General features: G+C 41.3%; 1 protein-coding gene across 1 annotated transcript; it reads left to right on the forward strand.

Annotated features, from left to right (window-relative positions):
• Positions 1-1,949: 1,949 nt before the first annotated feature.
• PBK (PDZ binding kinase) lies at positions 1,950-17,417 on the forward strand. Its single transcript, XM_075556473.1, has 8 exons — positions 1,950-2,149; positions 4,891-4,957; positions 8,242-8,335; positions 11,831-11,973; positions 12,915-13,084; positions 13,471-13,600; positions 14,810-14,986; positions 16,343-17,417. Exons 2-8 carry the CDS (start codon positions 4,900-4,902, stop codon positions 16,537-16,539), a joined length of 969 nt encoding a protein of 322 aa, XP_075412588.1. The 5' UTR covers positions 1,950-2,149; positions 4,891-4,899; the 3' UTR covers positions 16,540-17,417.
• The last annotated feature ends 3,288 nt before the right edge of the window (positions 17,418-20,705 follow it).

The raw sequence follows: 20,705 nt of genomic DNA on the forward strand, positions 1-20,705 counted from the left end.
TGGATCAGGAGGCAGTTGTGCACACAGAACAGGGGGATACTGCATGGTTTAGAATCGGAAAATGTATACGTCAGGGTTTTATCTTCCCACGATATTTATTCTATCTGTATGTTGGGCAGACAATCAAAGAAGCTAGACTACGTAAAGAAGAATGAGCCTGGCTGGCCCCACTATGAGACATGATGCCCCTCAGTGACTAAGGGCGATACAGGGGACGGCACCGGAGACACATGGGCTAAACATACTAAGCCCAACATACCCAGTTGGTATGCTGGGCTAAAAGAGAAACAGAATGCACATGGATAAAATCTATATCTGTGAAAGAGATGATGCAGAAGCTCCATATGCTCAGCTAAAATGAGGCCAGGAACTGACTGGAAAAGACTCCGATTGCTCTGTGCAAGCTCCACCTGAAGCTAAAGAAAATGAAACCGAGTCCGCAAAAGCCAAGCTGTGGGATGACATCAAGGACACATACATGGAGACAGCAGAAGGTCGTTAAAAAGACAGGAAAGAAAGGAAAGCTCAAAGCGGATGTCAGAAGAGACTCTGAAACGTGCTCTTGAATGTAAAGACCCTAAAATACCTGAAAGAAATGATGAACTAAAACAGCTGAAAGGAAAACTCAAAGGGCAGCTTGAGAAGGCAAAGTAAAGCATTGGAATGAAATGTGCAAGTTCTAGACTTAGAAGCACACCCTTGGCATTTCTTAAGCCCAAAGAACTGAAGAAAGAATTTCAGCCTCGGGCTACAATATCGAAGGATTCTATGGACAAAATTTTGAACGACGACGAAGGAAGGATTCAAAGAACATGACAAGACTACCCGGAATCACTGGAACAAAAGATGAGGTCAAAGTTCAACCATTTCAGCAGCTAGGTAGCATATGATACAGAACCTATGGAACTGATGCGAGAAGTTCAAGTTGTACAGGAGCCATTGGTGAACACAGCAACAATCTGAGGATGGTGCAAGACTGGGCAATGCTGCGTGCTAGGGTACACAGGCCAGAGCCAGCTCCAGGGCACCTACCGACCACAGAAACAGGAAAGCATTCCAGTCTAGTTCGTATTATGCTGTGCCTGCTTTTCTTAGGGCCTCCTCCTTATGCCTCACCTCTTATGGAGGGAGAGCTCTGTATCGGAATGATTATTGCGTATGTTGCAGTGACTGTACAGGATATTATCTTGAGTGAGCATTCAAGACAGGCAGGATAGGTAGTAAGCACTTTGAGTATTTATTGGGTAAAGAAGGAAAGTTGAAGTGATTGTAGTAGATTACAAGAGCTAGAAAAAAATTTAATATCCCATTTTCTTCTCAACCAAAAAGGATAGGCTAATGCATTTGTAGTTAGAGTGTTTCAAGGCCAAATAAATATGTAAAAAAATATATCATAATAATTATACTTTCTGAACACAGACTTAGGTGTTTCTAATGGTGGAGGGCTTTCACTGTTAAATGCAGGAATATATGATGTATTGGAGGGGAGCTTTAAAAAGTTAAAATATGAAATTAAAAAATACTGGGATTTTCTCAAAATTTTTTTGTCTATTCATATTCATTTTTTAAGGATTTATACTTTGAAGGGGCTGGAAACGGTTCTAAAATTCAGTTTGTCCTTTGCGTTTTCATTTGAAAGGCAGCAATGAGTCAGAAGTGAATCCAAGACACTGAGTAATTAATACAAAACTTATTACCATCATCTATATAACCACACACACTAACACTCTCCGCCGCCCCCCGGCCCCCAGCAAACCTGTGTAGGGTTCCCGAGTCTGGCAGCCTCCTCTTTCTCTGAGCGGCGCGTGGATTTGATTAGCCACCGTGCAGCCAGCGACCTAGAACCTGGCCGCCCCGCACACTCGGGAAGGACCCAACGCCGCCAGTGGCCCGCGAGCCCGGCGAGTTTTGACCTTCTCGCCATCCCGTAGCTCGGGGCGCGCGCGAAGCGGTGGCGCGCGCGTTTGAAATCCATGACGGTTCGTCTCACGGCAACTGCTCCGCTCCTGATGTCAGTTGCTGGCGGGCGCTGAGGTCGCCGTGGGGGTCGGTCGGTCGGTCGGTCGGTCGGTCGGTCGGAGAGGGACACCTGCGCGGCCTCTGTCACCGGCCGTCTCTGCCCGGGGCTGCCGACGCCTGCGCGCGGCTGGTAAGCGGGTTTTTACTGTCTCCTGAGATTGCTGCCGCCCGAGCCGCGGCCTGCGCGCTCGCTGCGCCCCAGCCCCGATCCTGGAGGGACGGTCCGGACACGGGGTACGAGGTTAGACCTGGAAACGACCCTAGGAATCGCCTCTGATCCTGGTCTCCGAGCTGCGGGCACCGCTTGCCGACGGGACGGAGCGGGGTTCCAGAGAAGGCTCCCTCTTCCTGGAGCGCAGCCGGGAACATGTGCTCGGTGTAGAGTAACTCTCTCGGGTCTTTGGACAGGTCTGGGGACCTCGCACCCCGCCCGTGCTCTGCTGGCCCCAGACCCGTTCTTAGGCCGCGGCGCTCTGGGTTAGGCGGTGGCCTCCTAATCTCGAGGTGGGCTGTTCAAATCTCCGCCTTCGCTGCGGGAGAAAAAACGAGGCTGTAGTTCCCAGAACGATGTATAGCCTGGGAACCCCGATACAGGGCGCTACTTATGGACGTGAGCGCCATGTACTATATGCTCAACACTGTTTTGTGGAAAGTGTTCCTCACCTCAGTTATCCGGTGCTGTGGAGTCGGTTCCCTCATAGCGACCTCTGTACCCCACCGTGCCCTGCGCTGCGCCACCCTCACTATTTGTATGTTCGAGCCCGTTGTAGCCACCGTGCCAAGCCTTCTTGTCGAGGGCCTTCCTCGTTTTCACTGACCCCCGGCTTCCCCAAGCGGGATGTCCTTCTCCAGGGACTGGTCTTTCCTGACCACACGTCCAGAGTACGTAGACGAAGTCTAAGGCACTCGTTTGTCCGTTTGGCAGTCCATGGCACTTAATATTTTCCTGCACCACAATTCAAACGCACCGATTCTCCTTTATTCAGTGTACACCGTTCACATGCATGTGACGCGGTTGGAAATACCATGGCCGGGGTCAGATGCACTTTAGTCCCCGAGGTCTTGGGAACAAATTTACCGGACTGGGAGGGTCTCAGTCCCAGTCCTCGGACTGGACTTGCGAAAAAGGAGTAGGAAACGCCTTTCACCTGGTGCAGTCGCCTCCTGAGTCCGTCCGTCTTGCCAGGAGAGAGAGAGAGGACTGGACAATAGCTGGGGCAGTTGGGAGGGGGTAGCAACCAGCTCTGTACTCTGGCTGACTGACAGGATACACACCTGTAGCTCTTCCCCCCGGGAATACTAAGGCTACTCGGAGGTACGGTATAAAAGGTTTAAAAAATAATCGGATTTCCTATTTCCTGTTCTGATTCTTACCTTACCCATTATAGTTTCTCTTCTTTTTATTTTCCCATTTTCTTAGGTTACCCGTTTATTCCTTAGGTTTGCCAGTGGTGTCCAGTTACTTGTGTCAGGTTAGAGTGATTGTAGCGATGTATAAACCAATCTCTGTATATCTATGAACAGGCTTACCATTAATAGACACACTGGGCTATTTAGGATTCTTCTATTTATAAGAAGTTTAAGCAAATGACACCCAGCCAGTTTTGTGTTTACAGAATGAGCTTCTAGACTTGTCGGAACAGCTGTGTCTTAGATAAATCCAAGGTGTAACTTCACTTTTTAAAAATAGAAATTCATTTGAAAACTTTGTTTGCTTCATCTAATTATTATTTATTTATGAAATACCCTGTTTGCAGTATATATATTTATATAAGCAATCGTTTAGCAGCTTTATAGAAAGTATTTGCTTATAAAATTCACCCTTTGAGCATGTACAACTCATTGGCTTTTAGTGCATTCATAGTTAAATGTATTAAACTCTATCGTCACTGAGTCAGTGCTGGCTCATAGGGACCCCTCTGGGTTTCCGAGGCTGTAACTGTGTACACGTGTAGAAAGCCCTGGTGTTTTCGAGGTGCTGACCATGAAGATCCTAGTCCAGCGCATAACCACTGCACCGCTGTGGCTTATATCTTTAAGCGGTATCTAATTTTAGAACATTCACAGCACTCCAAAGAGAAATGCAGGCAACAGCAGTCACTTCACACCTCACTTCTGCCAACCATGAGCCTGTTTTCTGTCCCGGTGGGAAAACCAACCTAGTTGCCCTTGAATGGATTCTAACTCATGGAGACTCTATTTCTGTCAGGGAGGCTGGGCTCCACAGGGTTTTGAGTGGCTAGTTCTTCTGAGGTGCCATTAAATGAATATGTTAAGTGTCTATATTTGCTACCCAGGGACTCCTCTCTAGCTCTGGATTCGCCTATTCTGGACATTTCCACTTTTGAGATCATACAATATCCTATGGCCTTTTCACTCAGTGTAATGGTTTCAAAGTCCATCTAGATTGTAGCTTTTATTAACACTTTATTACTTGTTAGAGCTGAATGTCATTCCGTTATATGATGATAGCGTAGTTTGTGCATGTGTGCATTGGTTGATCCACATTTGTAGTTCCACCTGTAGGCTCTGTAAAAGAATACTGCTTGCAGAGATGAGGTTTTAAAGGCTTCTGGCAACTACCATTGGGAAGTGGGAGGGAGGGGCAATGCAGTGTGAGGGAAACCTTTTTTAACTTTTTGCTGTAGGTAATTGTTTTTTTACCAAGTAGATAAATTATTTTCTAATTAAAAGCCCAGTTACTAATAAGTAATTTTGCCCGTCTGTACGCACAACGGGACGGACTGTATGCACTGGCACCCTAGTGACAATATGTTTGGCTTGCCCATGTAGATGAGAAACTGAGCAAGGCTACCAGAGGAATTGGTTCTTAATAAACGTAGGGTAACCTTCCATTTATTGTCATCATAGGCCATTACAATGGAAGAAACCAATAATTTCAAGACGCCAAGCAAATTGTCTGAAAAAAAGAAATCTGGTAAGATTGTTATTGGAAACATGAGTATTATTATCCTTTGGTCTTTTAGTTATTGTCTGTCACACATAATCAGTTTTAGCATAAGTCTCATATAATGTTGGTCTTAACAATTAAAGCTTTATAGGCTAGGTTTTGGTCATCTGCAGACTAATTTTGTTAACATTTTAACAGATGTGGAAGTTCTTTGTAGTGAAGACTCAACCTAGCCTGAATCATTATTTAAAATATGTTGTCTAATTTTTAAATATTTAGGTAAGTTTCCAGATTTTTTTAAAGCGATTGTTTCCTATGTTAAGGGGCCCAGGTAGTGTAGTGGTTACAGATGGATTGTTGTGCTAGTTCAGGTAGACTAGAAAGACAAATTCATAGAGATACTCATGTGTGTATAAGAAAGAGCTTTATATACAAGCATAATTGAATATTGAGAAAACATCCCAGCCCAGTCTAGATCAAGTTCATAAGTCTGATATGTCCGATACCAATCTATAAAGTCCTCTTCCCAATACGATTGCTGAAGACAAATGGGTGCATAAGTAAAAGTGGTGAAGAAAGCAGATGGTGCCTGGCTATCAGAAGATATAGCAGCTTGAAGGTAAACAAGTGGCCACCAAAAAAAAAACAACAAAAAAAAACAAGTGGCTATCTAGCTCAGAAGCAACAAAGCCCACATGGAAGATCCACAACAGCCTGTGTGATCATGAAGTGTCGAAGGGATCAGGTATCAGGCATCAAAGAACAAAAAGTCAAGTCATTGTGAATGAGGGGGAGTGCAGATTGGGGACTCAAGACCCATCTGTAGGTAACTGGACAGGAGGAGACAGGGAGGAGACAAGCTAGTCAGGGTGCAGTGTAGCAACGATAAAACATACTTTTCTTCAGTTCCTAAATGCTTCCTCCCTGTCACCCCCAATTATGATCCCAGTTCTACCTTACAAATCTGGCTAGACCAGAGGATGTACACTGGTACAGATAGGAACAGGACACACAGGGAATCCAGGATGGATAATCCCTTCAGGACCAGTGCTGAGAGTGGCGATACCAGGAGGGTGGAGGGAGGGTGGGGTGGAAAGGGGGAACCGATTATAAGGATCTACATATAACCTCCTCCCTGGGGGATGGACAACAGAAAAGTGGGACAGAGACGTCGGACAGTGCAAGATATGACAAAATAAATAATTTATAAATTATCAAGGGTTCATGAGGGAGGGGGGAGCAGGGAGGGAAGGGGGGAAATGAGCTGATACCAAGGGCGTAAGTGGAGAGCAAATGTTTTGAGAATGATGAGGGCAGTGAATGTACAAATGTGCTTTACACTCACGAAACACATGAAATGATGCAGAATGAAGGACGATAGGGTCACAGGCCAGTGGGTGGAAAATCTTGTGGATCCAGTGGCATTGTAAGCATCTCTACGCTGGCAGGATTCTGCACCTGGCTCCTCCAGCTCCAGGGCTCTAGCATAGCTCCATGTGTCTTGTCTGCAGGAACATCTTGCAGGGAGTCAGCTTGTGTCCTGCCTCCAGTGAGCTATTTATCTCCTTAGCACCTCCAAATGAGGTCATTAAGCTGTGACTTGATTGACAGGCAAAACCCCACCCCTTCACTCTCTTAGGTCTCAAATTGCCAACAGATTATGTAGTTAGCAGTTGTTAACCACAAAGGCAGTTGTTCATAGCCACCAACCATTCTGCAGGACAAGATGAGACTTTCTGTTCCTAAAAAGTTAGTCTCGGGAACCCACAGAGGCAGGTGTACTCAGCCTGTGAGTAGGAATTGACTCCATGGCAGGGAGCTTGGAGTTCTCTACTTTAATTCTAGTTTGTTGAGAGAACATTTTTTTAAAATCATTTTATTGGGGGCTCTTACAGCTCTTATCACAATCCATACATACATCCTTTGTATCAAGCACATTTGTACATATGTTCCCAACATCATTTTCAAAACATTTTCTTTCTACTTGAGCCCATGGTATCAGCTCACCCACCCCCATGAACTCTTGAGAATAAATTATTATGTTTTTTATGTCTTACACCGACCGCTGTCTCCCTTCATCCACTTGTCTGTTGTTCGTCCCCCTGGCAGGGGGCTATATATGGATCCCACACTTCCTCCTTTCTCCCCACTTCCCCTTCCCCTCCTGGTATTACTGCTCTCATTATTGGCCCTGAGGGGCTTGAGAGAACATTTTTGATATGATTTGAATTCTTTAAAATTCATTAAGACTTGCTTCCATTTTCTCCTTAATATATTTTATATTATTGTCAAACATTTTACCTCTGTAAATGTTATAGACCCCATAGTACATTGTTATATTAGAAAGTTAATTATCTCTTAAGATTATTAAAAAGTAAGAGAAAATGGCTTATATTTTACAATGCGTATACTGGGGTCAACTGTCTGGAAACTGTATTTTGCCAAGTTTTCTAGTGTACGTTGAATGATACTTCCAGGATCAGTTAATTCTTCATGGGCAGAAGCAGGAGTCCTCTTTTTAAATGACTGAATAATGCTTTATGATACAGATGCACTCCAATTTAAAATGATAACACTTTGGGTGTGACAAAAGCAAATCCCAATATTTAAATGTGTGTGCGTGCATGTGTATATAATTTGTGGGTGTGCTTTAGCGCCAAGTGTTGGCAAGCGATTCATGAGACCCAAAGATAGCAAAATTGTAGGCTTTGCTGGCTATGTAAGCTCTCTGTTGCATATTATTTTAGGTGTGTTTTGTTCTTTTTACAACCTTTAAAAATGTCAAAATTCTTAGTTCAAAGGCCATAAAAAGGCAGACCATTTACTGGCTGCCCCCTGCTGACTTAATATAAATCAAAATAAAAATCAGATCCAGAGCAGCTGGTGAGTTTGGATCGCTGACCTTGTGGCTAACAGGTCAAAGTGTAACCCACCACTTTACCAGCATCCCTTGAACTTGGTGGAGGACTCCAAAAATAGAATTGGTCAGATTATCTGTTTAATATTAAGATACAAAAACAAGCAAACTCACTCCCTTGGAATTGATTCCAGCCCCTAGCAATCCGTTAGGACAGAGTGGAACTGTATCTGTGGATTTCCAAGCCTATACACCTCTTTAAAAAGAGCAGCGAACCTCGCCTTTCTCCCCCAGAGCAGGTGGTGGAGTTACACCATCACCTGTGATTCTCAGTGGAACACCTCACTCACTGTGCCACCAGGGCTCTCCCGTCAGATGTCATCCAGCAATCGGGTTTGAGCCATGGCTAGTTTTGAATGCTAATTTCATTTTTATTTCTCTTTCTGACATTTAGTGCTGTGTTCAACTCCAAGTGTAAATATTCCTGCGTCTCCATTTATGCAGAAGCTTGGCTTTGGTACTGGTGTAAATGTTTACCTAATGAAAAGGTAAGTATAAGATTGCAGGTTAGTCTTTTTACATGGAGCCGTACTTGTACTGTACTTGGAGACAACAGGAATACGAAGGCTCATGTGTAGTTGTGAATCTTACCTGCCACACCCAGAGCCTTGCAATCACTTTGCCAGGGCATTGGCTGGCATCCCTTTCTCCAGCTGGTCTACTAAAGTGGAGGGATTTACCTTATCGTGTTTCCTTGGCTTGAATGAGAAGAGGAAATGTGTGTGAGGGGTGGGTGGTGTTGTGAATGGGATAACACAGACTTCTCCGTAGAAAAACCTCAAAGTGGTAGGATTGTTGGGAATGTCAGTGACTGCTATCACTTTCATCCAGAGAGTTTTCATTGTGAGGTAATTCTCATTTAAAAGGTTTTTGTTTCTTGTGGCATTGATGTTCAAAAAAAAAAGGTAAAATGCAAATAGTGCTAAGAGATAAATAATTGAACAGTTATAGTACTAGTGGCTCATAAAGTAGCTGTCAGCAAACCCTCTGTTTTTAAATTTTCACTCTGTACCTAGTCTTGTGCTTATTAAGTGGCAGATACTTAAATCAGTATAAGTTCACAATGGACTCTTGGACTCCATCCAGAAAGTCCAACTCTGCATGTCATTAGCTTGATTTCTGTTTATACTGTTTCCAAATAGAAATGCTTTCTTTAATAAGAGGTTACTAAATTAAGCAGTTTTGAAATTATATAATAAGTGGGAATTCCTCAAGCATTTATGTAGTTTAAATCCCTACTTTATGTGTTGGTTTCTTATCAATTTTGTTTGTAAACACTTTTTTGTGCTTTTAGTTTGGAAAGAAAAAGTTCTCATTTTCATGGTTATCCTGGTTTTTCTTTTAATTAAAAACGTATATATATATAAATTGTATTGTTAACAGAGTTATACCACATATAAGTTAGAAAGTTTCATCTGACATATTGAAAAATAGCCGTCCCTGTCTGACTCTGCTATCCCGTGCCATTTAGTCCTATTGAGCTGTAATATCGTTTGCTAATAAAATCCCTTTGCTTCTCTGCTAAAGTTGGTCCCATTTTTCTGTATCTTTTTTTGGTTTACATCTTGCTTTGGTTTGAGGGCATCCAGTTGGCTTCCATGAAAAGATATGCAGGGAGATGCATCTTTTTTGGTATTTCAATTTCTGAAGATGTTTTCATTTGGTCACTTTTTAAATTTGGGGATTAGTTTTCTTTGGAAAGTAATTGTCCTTCAGAATCTTAACGTTTTTCTACTTAGCTTCTGCCTTGAAGTGTTGCTAATGAGAAATGTGGGGCCTTTCTGTTTGCGGACTGTTCCATGTAACCTGGTTGTACCTCCGCCTCTCCCACCATCCCAGAACCTTTTTGATATTTTCTTGGTCTCCGTTGAGCTGAGCTTTCAGTGACGTGTTGATGTGAGCCTCTTTGAATGTAAAAATTCCTGTTCTTTCTTTTTTCTGAGAAATTATCTTTTAAATGCCTTTGCCGATCGTTTCCACGGCTCTAGTTTTCAGTCCTTCATTTGCCATTCCTCTTACTTAGATGCTGAGCTCCGGGCCGATTCTCAGATTTACCTCTTGTTGGTGGGTCCTCTTTCCCTATTTCCTTCTTCGGTACCATTTTCTGGGACAAGTCCCCAACTTTGTCTTCTAACCTGTATAGTGAGTTATTCAGCTTTGACTTATAATTTTGTTCAGTCTTCCTTTTTAAAAATGGCGTCACCAGTATTTTCGGGTGCTAGAAATGAATCTTGATCTGGCTGTTGTAACTGACACACACATACGCGATTGTTTAAAAATTGTACCCTTTCCAGTATCCTAGTCTCCCCTCCCCCTTCCTTCTTTTCTTTGCTTTTGAGTCATCGTCCTGCTGGTCTCAAACTGGGTAGCACACTGGTCTTAGGAGTCGGGTACTTTATTGTGTGGGCCACTGTGCTGTTTTGCTAAAAGGTGATCCTGGGATAGGCTCGTGTCTAGGTTTAAGAGTCTCTCAGGGTGTTCGTCTTAGGAAGCCCACCGCTCCCTGTTCCAGTTTGCCTGGCTTTTGTTGTTTCTGTTGTTTTAAACCAGAACTCGAGTTGTCCGTATTTCCCTCCTCTCTGAGCTGGCCTGGTGGTCACACTGTCAGTGGTTTTAGCCAGGCGTCTCAGTTACATGCGTTTGTGGCTCTTGTGGACATGTCGGTGCTTCTGGTCATCATCTTACTATTTTCCTCTGAGTGTAGAGACTCATCCACAATTGGGTCTTAGATGCCTGCTCACAGACTTCTAAGATCCCAGATGCTACTTGCTGCACAGTGATGTAGATCATGATTTTTGTGAACCGTTACGGCAATTGATTGAGCTGCCCCTTGAGACAATGAGTCTGAGCCTTTAAACAAAGCAAGCCAACGTTGGAAGGTATTTGGTTATGTCTAAGTAGTATTTGTGTCTTCAATGAATACATGTGCCTGCAAGCATATACTTATTTTATACATATTTAAATATATATAATATATATATATACTTTTACAAATAAATAAATGTATTCTCACTCAGGTACATACATATCTACACCCCTGCCCTGTGCCATTTGCTTATACCCATCCACGTGCACTCAGTGCTTGTTTTCACTTTGGTTGCATTATGCTCACATTCAGTGCCCCTTTTTGTCGCCAAAAATAACTAGTCTTTTCTCTATAAAGCATCTACTCCTTGCTCCTCCCCTCCCTGCCATAACCAATTAATGTTGGCCCTTAAATGTTTTTAAGAATTTCATTGTTTTAGATTTAATTTATGAGTGTGGTGTCTGAGTCCTGTTTCATTGTTCTGCAGGTGAATGTCCAGTCTTGTCAGCATCATTTATTTAAAGAGACTTCCCCATTGCACTGATTTTGGCCTCTTGTTGAAAATCAGTTGTCCACAGATGACTAGGTTTACTTTTGAATTCTCAGTTCTGTTCTACGGGCTTTGTGCCCATCATGGAACTAATGATGCCAGCATGTCTTGATTAGTGTCTGTACAGAATGTCTTGAGGTAGAGGAGTGTGTACCCTCCTGCTTTAGTCATTTTCTGCAGTATTTCTTTGGCTATTTGGGATTTCTTTTGTTTCCATATAAAGTTGGTCATTAGTTTTTCCATTTCAGTAAAGAATGTTCCTGGGATTTGTATCAGGATTGCATTGAATCTGTAGATCTCTTTAGGTAGAAATGACATGTGGCCCTCGAAAACACGCAGTTTGTGTCACCTTAACAAAAATCAGGGTATAGCTTCCTAAACTTGGCTCCTGGGTTCCCTGCACGGATTTGCCGTTGGCACAGCCCTGTACCTCGCTTCTGCGTACACTCCAACTTTCCCACACCTCAGCTGCCATCCTGACTTCTGAGAGCTCTGTCTGTGCCCGTTTCTATTTCTTGTTCGGCGTGTTAGTTGCTGGAGTACATACAGGGCAGCTTCCTTCACTCACTGTGTCATCTTGTTCCTCCTCCTCTTTGTATGCACCTTTTGATTCATTTTTTGATTCAGGTCTCCAAGAGGTTTGTCTCATTCTCCATGGGCTGTGAAAAAGATTAATTCTAAATGTACTGATCAGTATCAGAGTATGTATCAAAAGAGACTAACCGATGAAGCTAAGGTTTTGAAAAATCTTCATCATCCAAACATTGTAGGTAAGTCTACATTTTATATGGTGGTGGTGGTGTCTGGCATATTCCGACTGTTTATCCACAAAAAGTTTTTATAATTCAGTTGGTTTTACCAATGAAAATGAAAAAGATGGAAGTGTGAGGCAGAAGTTGGCATGTCAGAATTAAAGTAGAGAGCATTTAAAAACAGTAGTATACAACTTTTTAGATGTATATACTGAAACGGTGGGAATAGACATGGTTGTAATTGTGCTGGTGCTGTGGAGAATTCTGGAATATAAAATGATCTTCATTTAGCTAATTTGTGGTTTTCATTGTGCATTTTTCATATAGTAGAGCTGGTGAAACTTACTTTTAGGGAGGCAGAGTATTAAAAAGATTTTAATTTGTGGTACTATTTGTAAACATAGAAGGCATTTTAAAATTGATTTGAATCAATTTAGTTTTGTTTTTTTAACAGTTTCATTGGCAAATAATTCACATATATATTTCAATAGGGAAGTTATATTAAGGAAGATTTGTACCACATCACCATAATACATTTTTGAATTTTAAGTAAAAACTATTTCATTGTCAGTGTTGGATCCATTATGAGGGAGTTCACAGTTCATTAAAAATGGAATTAAAAGGATAATATAATTTTTGAACACATTTTTTAAATTACTTGTATATTCTTCAAGGAGCCCTGGCGGTACAATGAGTCAAGCATGGGTCTGCTATTTCTAAAGTTGGTGGTTCAAACCCACCAGCTCCCAGATGAGGCTTCTGCTCCAGTAAAGATTTGAGGATAGAAATTCTTAAAGGAGTAGTTACACTCTGTCCTAAAGAATTGCTATGAATTGAAATCCATTTGACAGTGGGTATTTAGCAAAGGATTCTTATACCTCTTCAATCACTTTACTGTAAAGAACCTCAAGCCTATTGTTCTTCTGATTCTAGTAAGATAGTGTCCCGTTTTCTTTAAGGTTATCGTGCGTTCACTCGAGCCAGTGATGGTAGTCTATGTCTTGCTATGGAATATGGAGGTGAAAAGTCTCTAAATGACTTAATAGAAGAACGGAATGAAAACAGCCAAGCTCCTTTTCCAGCTGACACAATTTTACAAGTTGCTCTGAACATGGCCAGGGGGCTAAAGGTAACTGACTCTGCCACTGTGTTTCAAATGACATCGTGAAATGTGAAGAAACTCAATACAGGCAGTCTCCAGGCTACAGATGAGAGCTATGCCTGTGTCTTTGAGATTTTGTAGGCTAAGTTTAGGGTCACTGTGAGTTACTTTAGTGCAAGAAAAAGGTCTGAAGCCTTTTGCACTAAACCTTTTTTTAATGAATTAAAAGCTGCAGGTTCAGTAAGTGGAGGTGGCTGTATGAATAATTTATTGTGAGTATAAACCTGGTGCTCCTGTAAGTTAGGCATTGTACTAACTGCAAGGTTATGCATTTAAACCCATCAGCCATTTCATGGGAGAAAGAGGAGACTTGATGTATTTCTGCTCATGTGTTAAATTTTTTACTGTTTTAGTATCTGCACCAAGAAAAGAAACTGCTTCATGGGGACATAAAATCTTCAAATGTTGTCATTAAAGGTGATTTTGAAACTATTAAAATTTGTGATGTTGGAGTGTCTCTACCATTAGATGAAAATATGACTGGTAAGTAGTAGTCCAAAAATATTTTTTACTGAAATTTAACATTTTCTAATTCTTACAGCTTTCTTTTAATTTTGTGGGGAAGGGCTGAACAAGTAATGAATTCACATGATTCCAAAGCAGCATATACAAATATAGCTCTTTCCAGTGTTACTTAACATTGTCTTAGAGTTCTAGCCATTAACAAAAAATAAACAAACATGCATACATATATGGCGTTGAGATTGGAAAGGAAATAAAACTGCCCTGAGTGACAGTTGCTGTGATGCTTAGGTAGGAAATTCCAGGCAATCTAGGAAACAACCACTTGGATAATGATGTGAAATTAGTTACTGTTTTTCTATATACCAGCAGCCAATAATTAGAAATTCCATTTACAGAAGCCAAGAAAACATTAAATACTTAAGGATAGCTCCTCTACACTGCAAAGTAACACATCACTGAGAGAATTACAATAAGATCTCAGTAAATGGGAAGATATATCTTGATTGTGGACTGGATATTCTTAGCATGCTAACTCTTCCCAAATTCATCTAGTGATTCAGTGCATTGGCAGTGTAAATTCTAGCACAGTGGTTCCCAACCTCCCTAATGCCGAGACCCTTTAACATAGTTCCACCCCCCCAACCATAAAATTATTTTCCTTGCTACTTCATAACTGTAATTCTGCTACTGTTATGAATTGGGTGACTCCTGTGAAAGTGTTGACTCCGCCAACGGGGTCACGACCCACAAGTTGAGAACCGCTATTCTAGCAGGAGCCTTCATGAATTGACTCTCAAATGGACCTATGCCATTCCTAGGCATGTCATTTTCCCCTTTCCATTGACTCAGCAATTAAGGAAGCATAGAGATGGCGCTTCCCTTAGCTGATGACACGGCACTTAAAGGAATGCAGGTCACGCAGCTTGCAAATATCTTCAAATCTAGGCAGTCTGGTTCCAGAGGCTGTGTTCATAACCTTCATATTCTATTTCTGTTCTTACCACTTTTCTAAGAATTCCTGTTTCTCTACATCCATGCTAATTAACTATTTGAATATTTACCAGTGTGATAAGGGAAAACAATTCCTATTGGTGAGGTTGTGTACACTTCACGTTTATTGCCTTCATTTAGTCTGTTCAAATTATTTGCCTGTTCTCCTTTTCATTGCCCTTCTTAATTCGTACTTCCTGTTCTTATGACCATTTTATTTATATTTAACTGTTTCAGTGACTGACCCTGAGGCCTGTTACATTGGCACTGAGCCGTGGAAACCCAAGGAAACTTTGGAGGAGAATGGGATTATTACGGATAAAGCAGACATATTTGCCTTTGGGCTTACTCTCTGGGAAATGATGACCTTATCTATTCCACATGTTAATCTTTCAGATATTGATGATGACGAAGGTATGACTATATTTAAAAGCCAATGTCTTAAAAGAGACTAGGCTTTCTGGTTAGCTAGTGACTGGTAGAATCTCTGAGACTGACCCTTAGTCACTGTGTTAGTCTAGGGTTACTACTTTATAGAAACAAATCGACAGAAACTCATGTATAAGAGAGAATTTTATATAAAGGTTAAGTGCACATCAAGAAAATATTCCAACCCAGTGCTGCCCAAGCCCACAAGTCCAATAATAATCCATATGTCTGACACCAATCCACAAAGTCCTCCTCCACCTCACAAAACATACACTATGATGCCGACTCTAGAAGGAAAGCCGAGTCAGTGAATGTGTAAGCATCTCAGCGCTGGCAGGGGTCTCCACACGGCTGCTCCAGCACCCAGGGCTGCATTGGGGTAGGTCCATGTGGCCTCTCCTCAGGGATGTCTCACAGGAAGTGAGCCTTGCCAGCTGAAGCAGGGAACTGGCGAAGGCAGCTGCACTGTGGTACGACCATCACAAAGCAAGAGACCTGAGAACTAGACAGGAAAGGCTCACCAAGCTATTTATCGCTCCACTCTTCAATTAATCCTACATGTGTTTGTCAGCCAGGTTAGCACAATTAACTAACTTTTTCACCCTTCAGGTCTGGAAGTGAATACACCCTGTGATAGAATAATCACCCATTTATGATGAAAGCATTACCAAATAGCTAAGTTCAGAGTGTTCGGCAAGAAGGGGAAATGGAAACAAAGTGTAATAAGCAATAGTACATTGAGAGGATTGTAATGGATGAAAAGAAGTAAACATTGTTGACTGTAAATTTTCACCTAAATCACAATAAAAACTTAAAATTGAACTGAAGATTCACTTATAAAATTACCGTATATACTCGAGTATAAGCCAACCCAAATATCAGCTGAGGAACTTAGTTTTACCACAAAACTGCATTAAAAATGTGCTGAAAAACTCGGCTTATATCTGAGTATATTCGGTATGTTATCTTCCCATTAAGTTAAAATTTAAAGAGCTAACTGCTTGACTTAGTGACAAAGTTTCTAGGTATAGATATTAATATTGATGAACATCCAGGCTTAATTTCATACAAATGAGATAGCTATTGATAGAAAACTCAGAGGAGCAAAAACTTTTGTCAAAAAAACCTTTTGCCTGGGAACAAAGAAGGGAAAGCTATGAGGAAGTGGGTAGGAGAACCTAGCCATCAAAGGCAATAGGCAATCTGTGCTGATGACAGGGCAGTGCTGAAGGTAATGGAAAGCTTACTAACCAGTGTAGTTCTAGGAGGTTGAGTCTGAGTAGGCACCATGACTTAAAGTGATTTTGTTTATTGTTTCCATCTCCAACTCCTCATGAACAGATGAAACATTTGACGAAAGTGACTTTGATGATGAAGCGTACTATGCAGCCTTGGGAACTAGGCCACCTATTAATATGGAAGAGCTGGATGAATCGTACCACAAGGTGATCGAACTCTTCTCTGTGTGCACCAATGAAGATCCCAAAGATCGTCCTTCGGCAGCACACATAGTTGAAGCTTTGGAAACGAATGTTTAGTGATTGCTTTGTTTTCATGATAACCTCAGCATAAAGCGGGGCTGTGTATATTACTGTTTTGTTTACTGTAACACATTTGTGTAGTTGCTCTGATAACCTGTAATTATTAGACTCTTTGAAAGTGGCCTATTTTTAAGTCTATAGCACTTTGCTAACATTTGATTAACCATATCTAATATTAGGGTATTTTAAAAATACCTATGGTAGTATTTGAGATTGTAGATTGATTGTGAATTTAAGAAACTAGATAATCAAACACTGTTATGTCTAACAATTCCGATGTGACCATTTTACTAATCAGCTTTCTCAAATACCGTATATATTCGACTATAAGCTGGCCAGAATGTCAGCTGAGGCACCTAATTTTACCACAAAAACTACTAAAAATGTGCTAAAAAACTCAGCTTATACACGAGTATATACATAGTACTATGCATTTAAATGGATTTGTGAAAATGGTACACTACAGTGCAAAATAAGTATGTTTACTAATTTGAAAACACTTAGCCTTTTGTTGGCCTTTCTTAATGTACTTACTACACATGGTCCTTAGAATCTTAGCGCCTAGAGAATATGGCTCAATGCAGTAGCTCCCTGGGTATCGCTAGATCGTTTGTTGTTGCCCAAGAACAAATTTAGCTTATTCTTCCCTCTTGGATTATCCTTGATCTTTGGCTTTTACTTTAGCATATTAAATCTATTTTCCATTCTGAAGTTTTTTGTTTACTAATTTGTATGCTAAGCATTTCATGCCTTAAGTATAAAAAGTACACTCAAATGGGACAATATTATAAAGGACACTTAAGTACCAGAAAGTATCTCTGCTTTATTTTAAAAACTGAAGAAATGGGTATTAGCATTAAACTTATTCAATGAGGCCTTTTCCTCTGTAGCTTCAGTTTGTAGAATGGGGCTGATTGGATCATTAATTTTGGTTACTGAATTATGCCTATGAAATGTAGGGGGTCTGCCCAAACTTGATGTAGACAATCTCTTAAAAATTTTTGCCATATAGGTATTCCAGAGTTCACCAGAGGGTTCCTTTTAGTGTAGATGATTTTTATTATAGGATGTATGTCATTCATAGTTTGCTAAGCTAAAGGAAATTTCTCCAGGCCCATTCTCTTCCTAGCAGAAAGAGCACGTCTTGCTTGTCAAAAAGCATGGTGTGGGACCTTCTTGTCATACTTAAAACTAGTTATTTATTAAATTTGTATTTATTTCCTATAATTAGAATACCAAATGAAAACAAACTAATACCCTAAAATATGGCTAGCAAATTCACAACACTGGTGCCTGACAGTCATTACAAAATAATCCAGCATGCTTTTCCCCTTCGGTGTGGATTGTTGTTGGGTGCCACCAAGTCGGTTCCAACCCATGGCCACTATGTCCTACAAAGGAAACTGCTCACAACCCTCAGAATTGCTCGAGTGCACTGTTGCAGTCACGGCGTCAATCACCTCGTCAAGGGTCTTCCTTTTTGCTGCTCCTCTATTTCACCAAGCATGATGTCTTTTTCCTGGGACAGGTCTCTCCTGATAATATGTCCAAAACGCATAAAGCAAAGTCTCGCTATTCTCTTTCTAGGGCATTTGGCTGTACTTCTTCCAAGACCTATTTATTCTTTTGGAAGTTCCTGGTACTTTCAATACCCTTCACCAGCACCAGATGTATCAAATTTGCCTTCTACCTTCCTTATTAATGTCCAACTTTCACATGTATTGGCGGCAACTGAAAACCCCACGGCTAGTCTGGTGCACCACAGTTCTCACACTGCTCTTCCACACTAAGAAGTCTTGTGTAGATTTGCCAAATGCAACACACCACTTGATTTTCCTGACTGTTGCTGCCATGAACATTAATTGTGGATTCAAGCCAGATAAGATTCTTGATCATTTTGATCTTTTCTATTGGTCTAATTGTGAGGATTTGGGTTTTCTTTACATGAGTTGCAATCCATGCAGAAGGCTACAGTTTTTGATCTTCAGCAAGTGCTTCAAGTCCTGGCTTTCACGAAGCCAGGCATGTCATGTGAACAGCACAAGTGCTAATAAGCTTCTTGCAGGGCAGTGCATTATTTAATGTGGCATTTCTAGCTAAAGTCTCTACTCCCTCCAAAGGACCTTTTCCTGCATGGGTCTGGTAAGGTGAGGAGGGTAGACACATACGACTCACCTGTGGGTAATTGTGAACACTGGAATGCCACCCTAATCCATATACAATGAGCCCTCTGAGATGGGAAGGAATGTCATTACCAGCCATAGCCAGAAGCACAGGATGTCCTTTGTGCGATGAACCTCCTGGTCCAGAAGATGGGTATAACCACACCATGAGCAGCAGAACCAGGAAGCAAAGCATGAACCAAAGCAAACTTGCCCAGCTCACAGAACTGATAAAGCTGAGTGTTTCTGGGTAGGAGGCTGGCTTGTGGCCCAAGGAACTTAAGCTAAATTCCTGCAGGTTAAGCATTACAGTGGTTTGCCCTCTGAGTATCTTTTAACAGCCCTGAGCTTTGTAACAGGCTGGATGAATAATTCTATTCTGAAAATTGCTCACTTATAACCTGTTAACTTCCTTAACAAACCCTTTAATCATGAATTTTGTCTGTGAATTCTGTTGAAACATTTTAGAGCCCAGAGATAAAGAATATGTGTTAGCACAGCCTCCAATCCCGATGCCAAGTTCTTTAGTCCAGTTTCTCCGACTTGCTCAACATACAGATTGAATAAGTGTGGTGAAAGGATGTGACCCTGGTGCACACCTTTCTTGATTTTAAATTCAGCAACCTGTAAAATGTAGAACTGCTCGATAGGGTTTCCAAGGCTTCACATTTATATGGAAGCAGATTGCCTCAGCTTCCTCCTGCCAACCTTTGAACTACTGTGACATTATGACTACGGGGACACTCTGGTTTAAAAGCAGGAAAGTTGTGTCGGGGTATGTCCTTTCACCATGCTTAATCTGTAAGTTGAGCAAATAATCCATTAAGCTTCACCGCATTAGCATTAATGGGTAATGAGAATTGGAGAAAGCTCATTAACAACCTGCAGCAGTGACGACAAACCCTTGTTGAAGACTTGAAGCACTTACTGATAAAACAATCTTCAGTATGGACTTCACATCAACATAAAACAAAAATCCTCAACTGCACTAGTAAAATAACGATGAAAAACAGGGGAAACCAAACTTCTCAAAACTTTACTTGGATCCACAATTAACATCCATATAAGCAGCAGTCAAGAGACCAAATAACTTACTGCTTTGGACAAACCTAAGATTTCCTTAAAGCTTTCAAGAGTAACGATAGCACTTTGATGACTATAGGGCACCTGACCCAAGCCATGGTATTTTCAATGGTCTCATATGTTTGGGTAAGCTGAACAAGGAGTAAGAAAAACTGAAGAACTGATGTCTTTGGATTATGGTTTAACAAATACAGAAAGTCCCATGCACTGCCAGAAATCTGCCTTGAAGTACAGCCTTGCTCCATTGAAGCAAGAATGGCCAGACTTCTCACATACTTGGACATGCTATTAGGAGGGACCAGTCCAGAGGATGCCAGGTGTGGTACAGGTCAACAGAAAGCAGGACGCCCCTCAACAAGATTAAAGCATAATGGGTACACATGGGGGGGGGGGCTATTCTAAAAGTCAAAACCAAAAGCTGCTCCTTGGGAGAATGATGGGGATTTCTACCACCGTAAAGTTAACTTAAGAAACTCAGGCCAATTCTAACCTGTGTCTTAGAGAGTACCTATGAATTGGCATCGCCTTGATGGAATGAGTCACCAAGATAAATAGTTGTTGCAACAATGGGGTCAAACATGGCAACCACCGTGAAGATGGTGCAGGGTATGTTCTATTGTACAGAGGACTGCATGAGCTGGAATTAATCCGACAGCACTTAACATTTAAAAAAAAGGTACGTCTAAGACAGTGACGTGTGAAGCACTTTGCGAAATTTTGTTTAGCTAATCCAAAGTAATATGCAACCATATCCAAGGGGACGCTCCTTGTGGCAGTCTATTTCTAAATGATCTGAATGTTTGAAAAGTGCATGTACCAGTCTTTCAATGACCACAAAAATTCAAAAAGAAAATGGGTTTTCTGTACTAAAATAAACAAACAGAACATTGAAAAGAACTTTAATTGCTTAATCAGAAA

The sequence above is a fragment of the Tenrec ecaudatus genome, chromosome 8, assembly GCF_050624435.1.
Source record: "Tenrec ecaudatus isolate mTenEca1 chromosome 8, mTenEca1.hap1, whole genome shotgun sequence".
Lineage (NCBI taxonomy): Eukaryota > Metazoa > Chordata > Mammalia > Afrosoricida > Tenrecidae > Tenrec > Tenrec ecaudatus.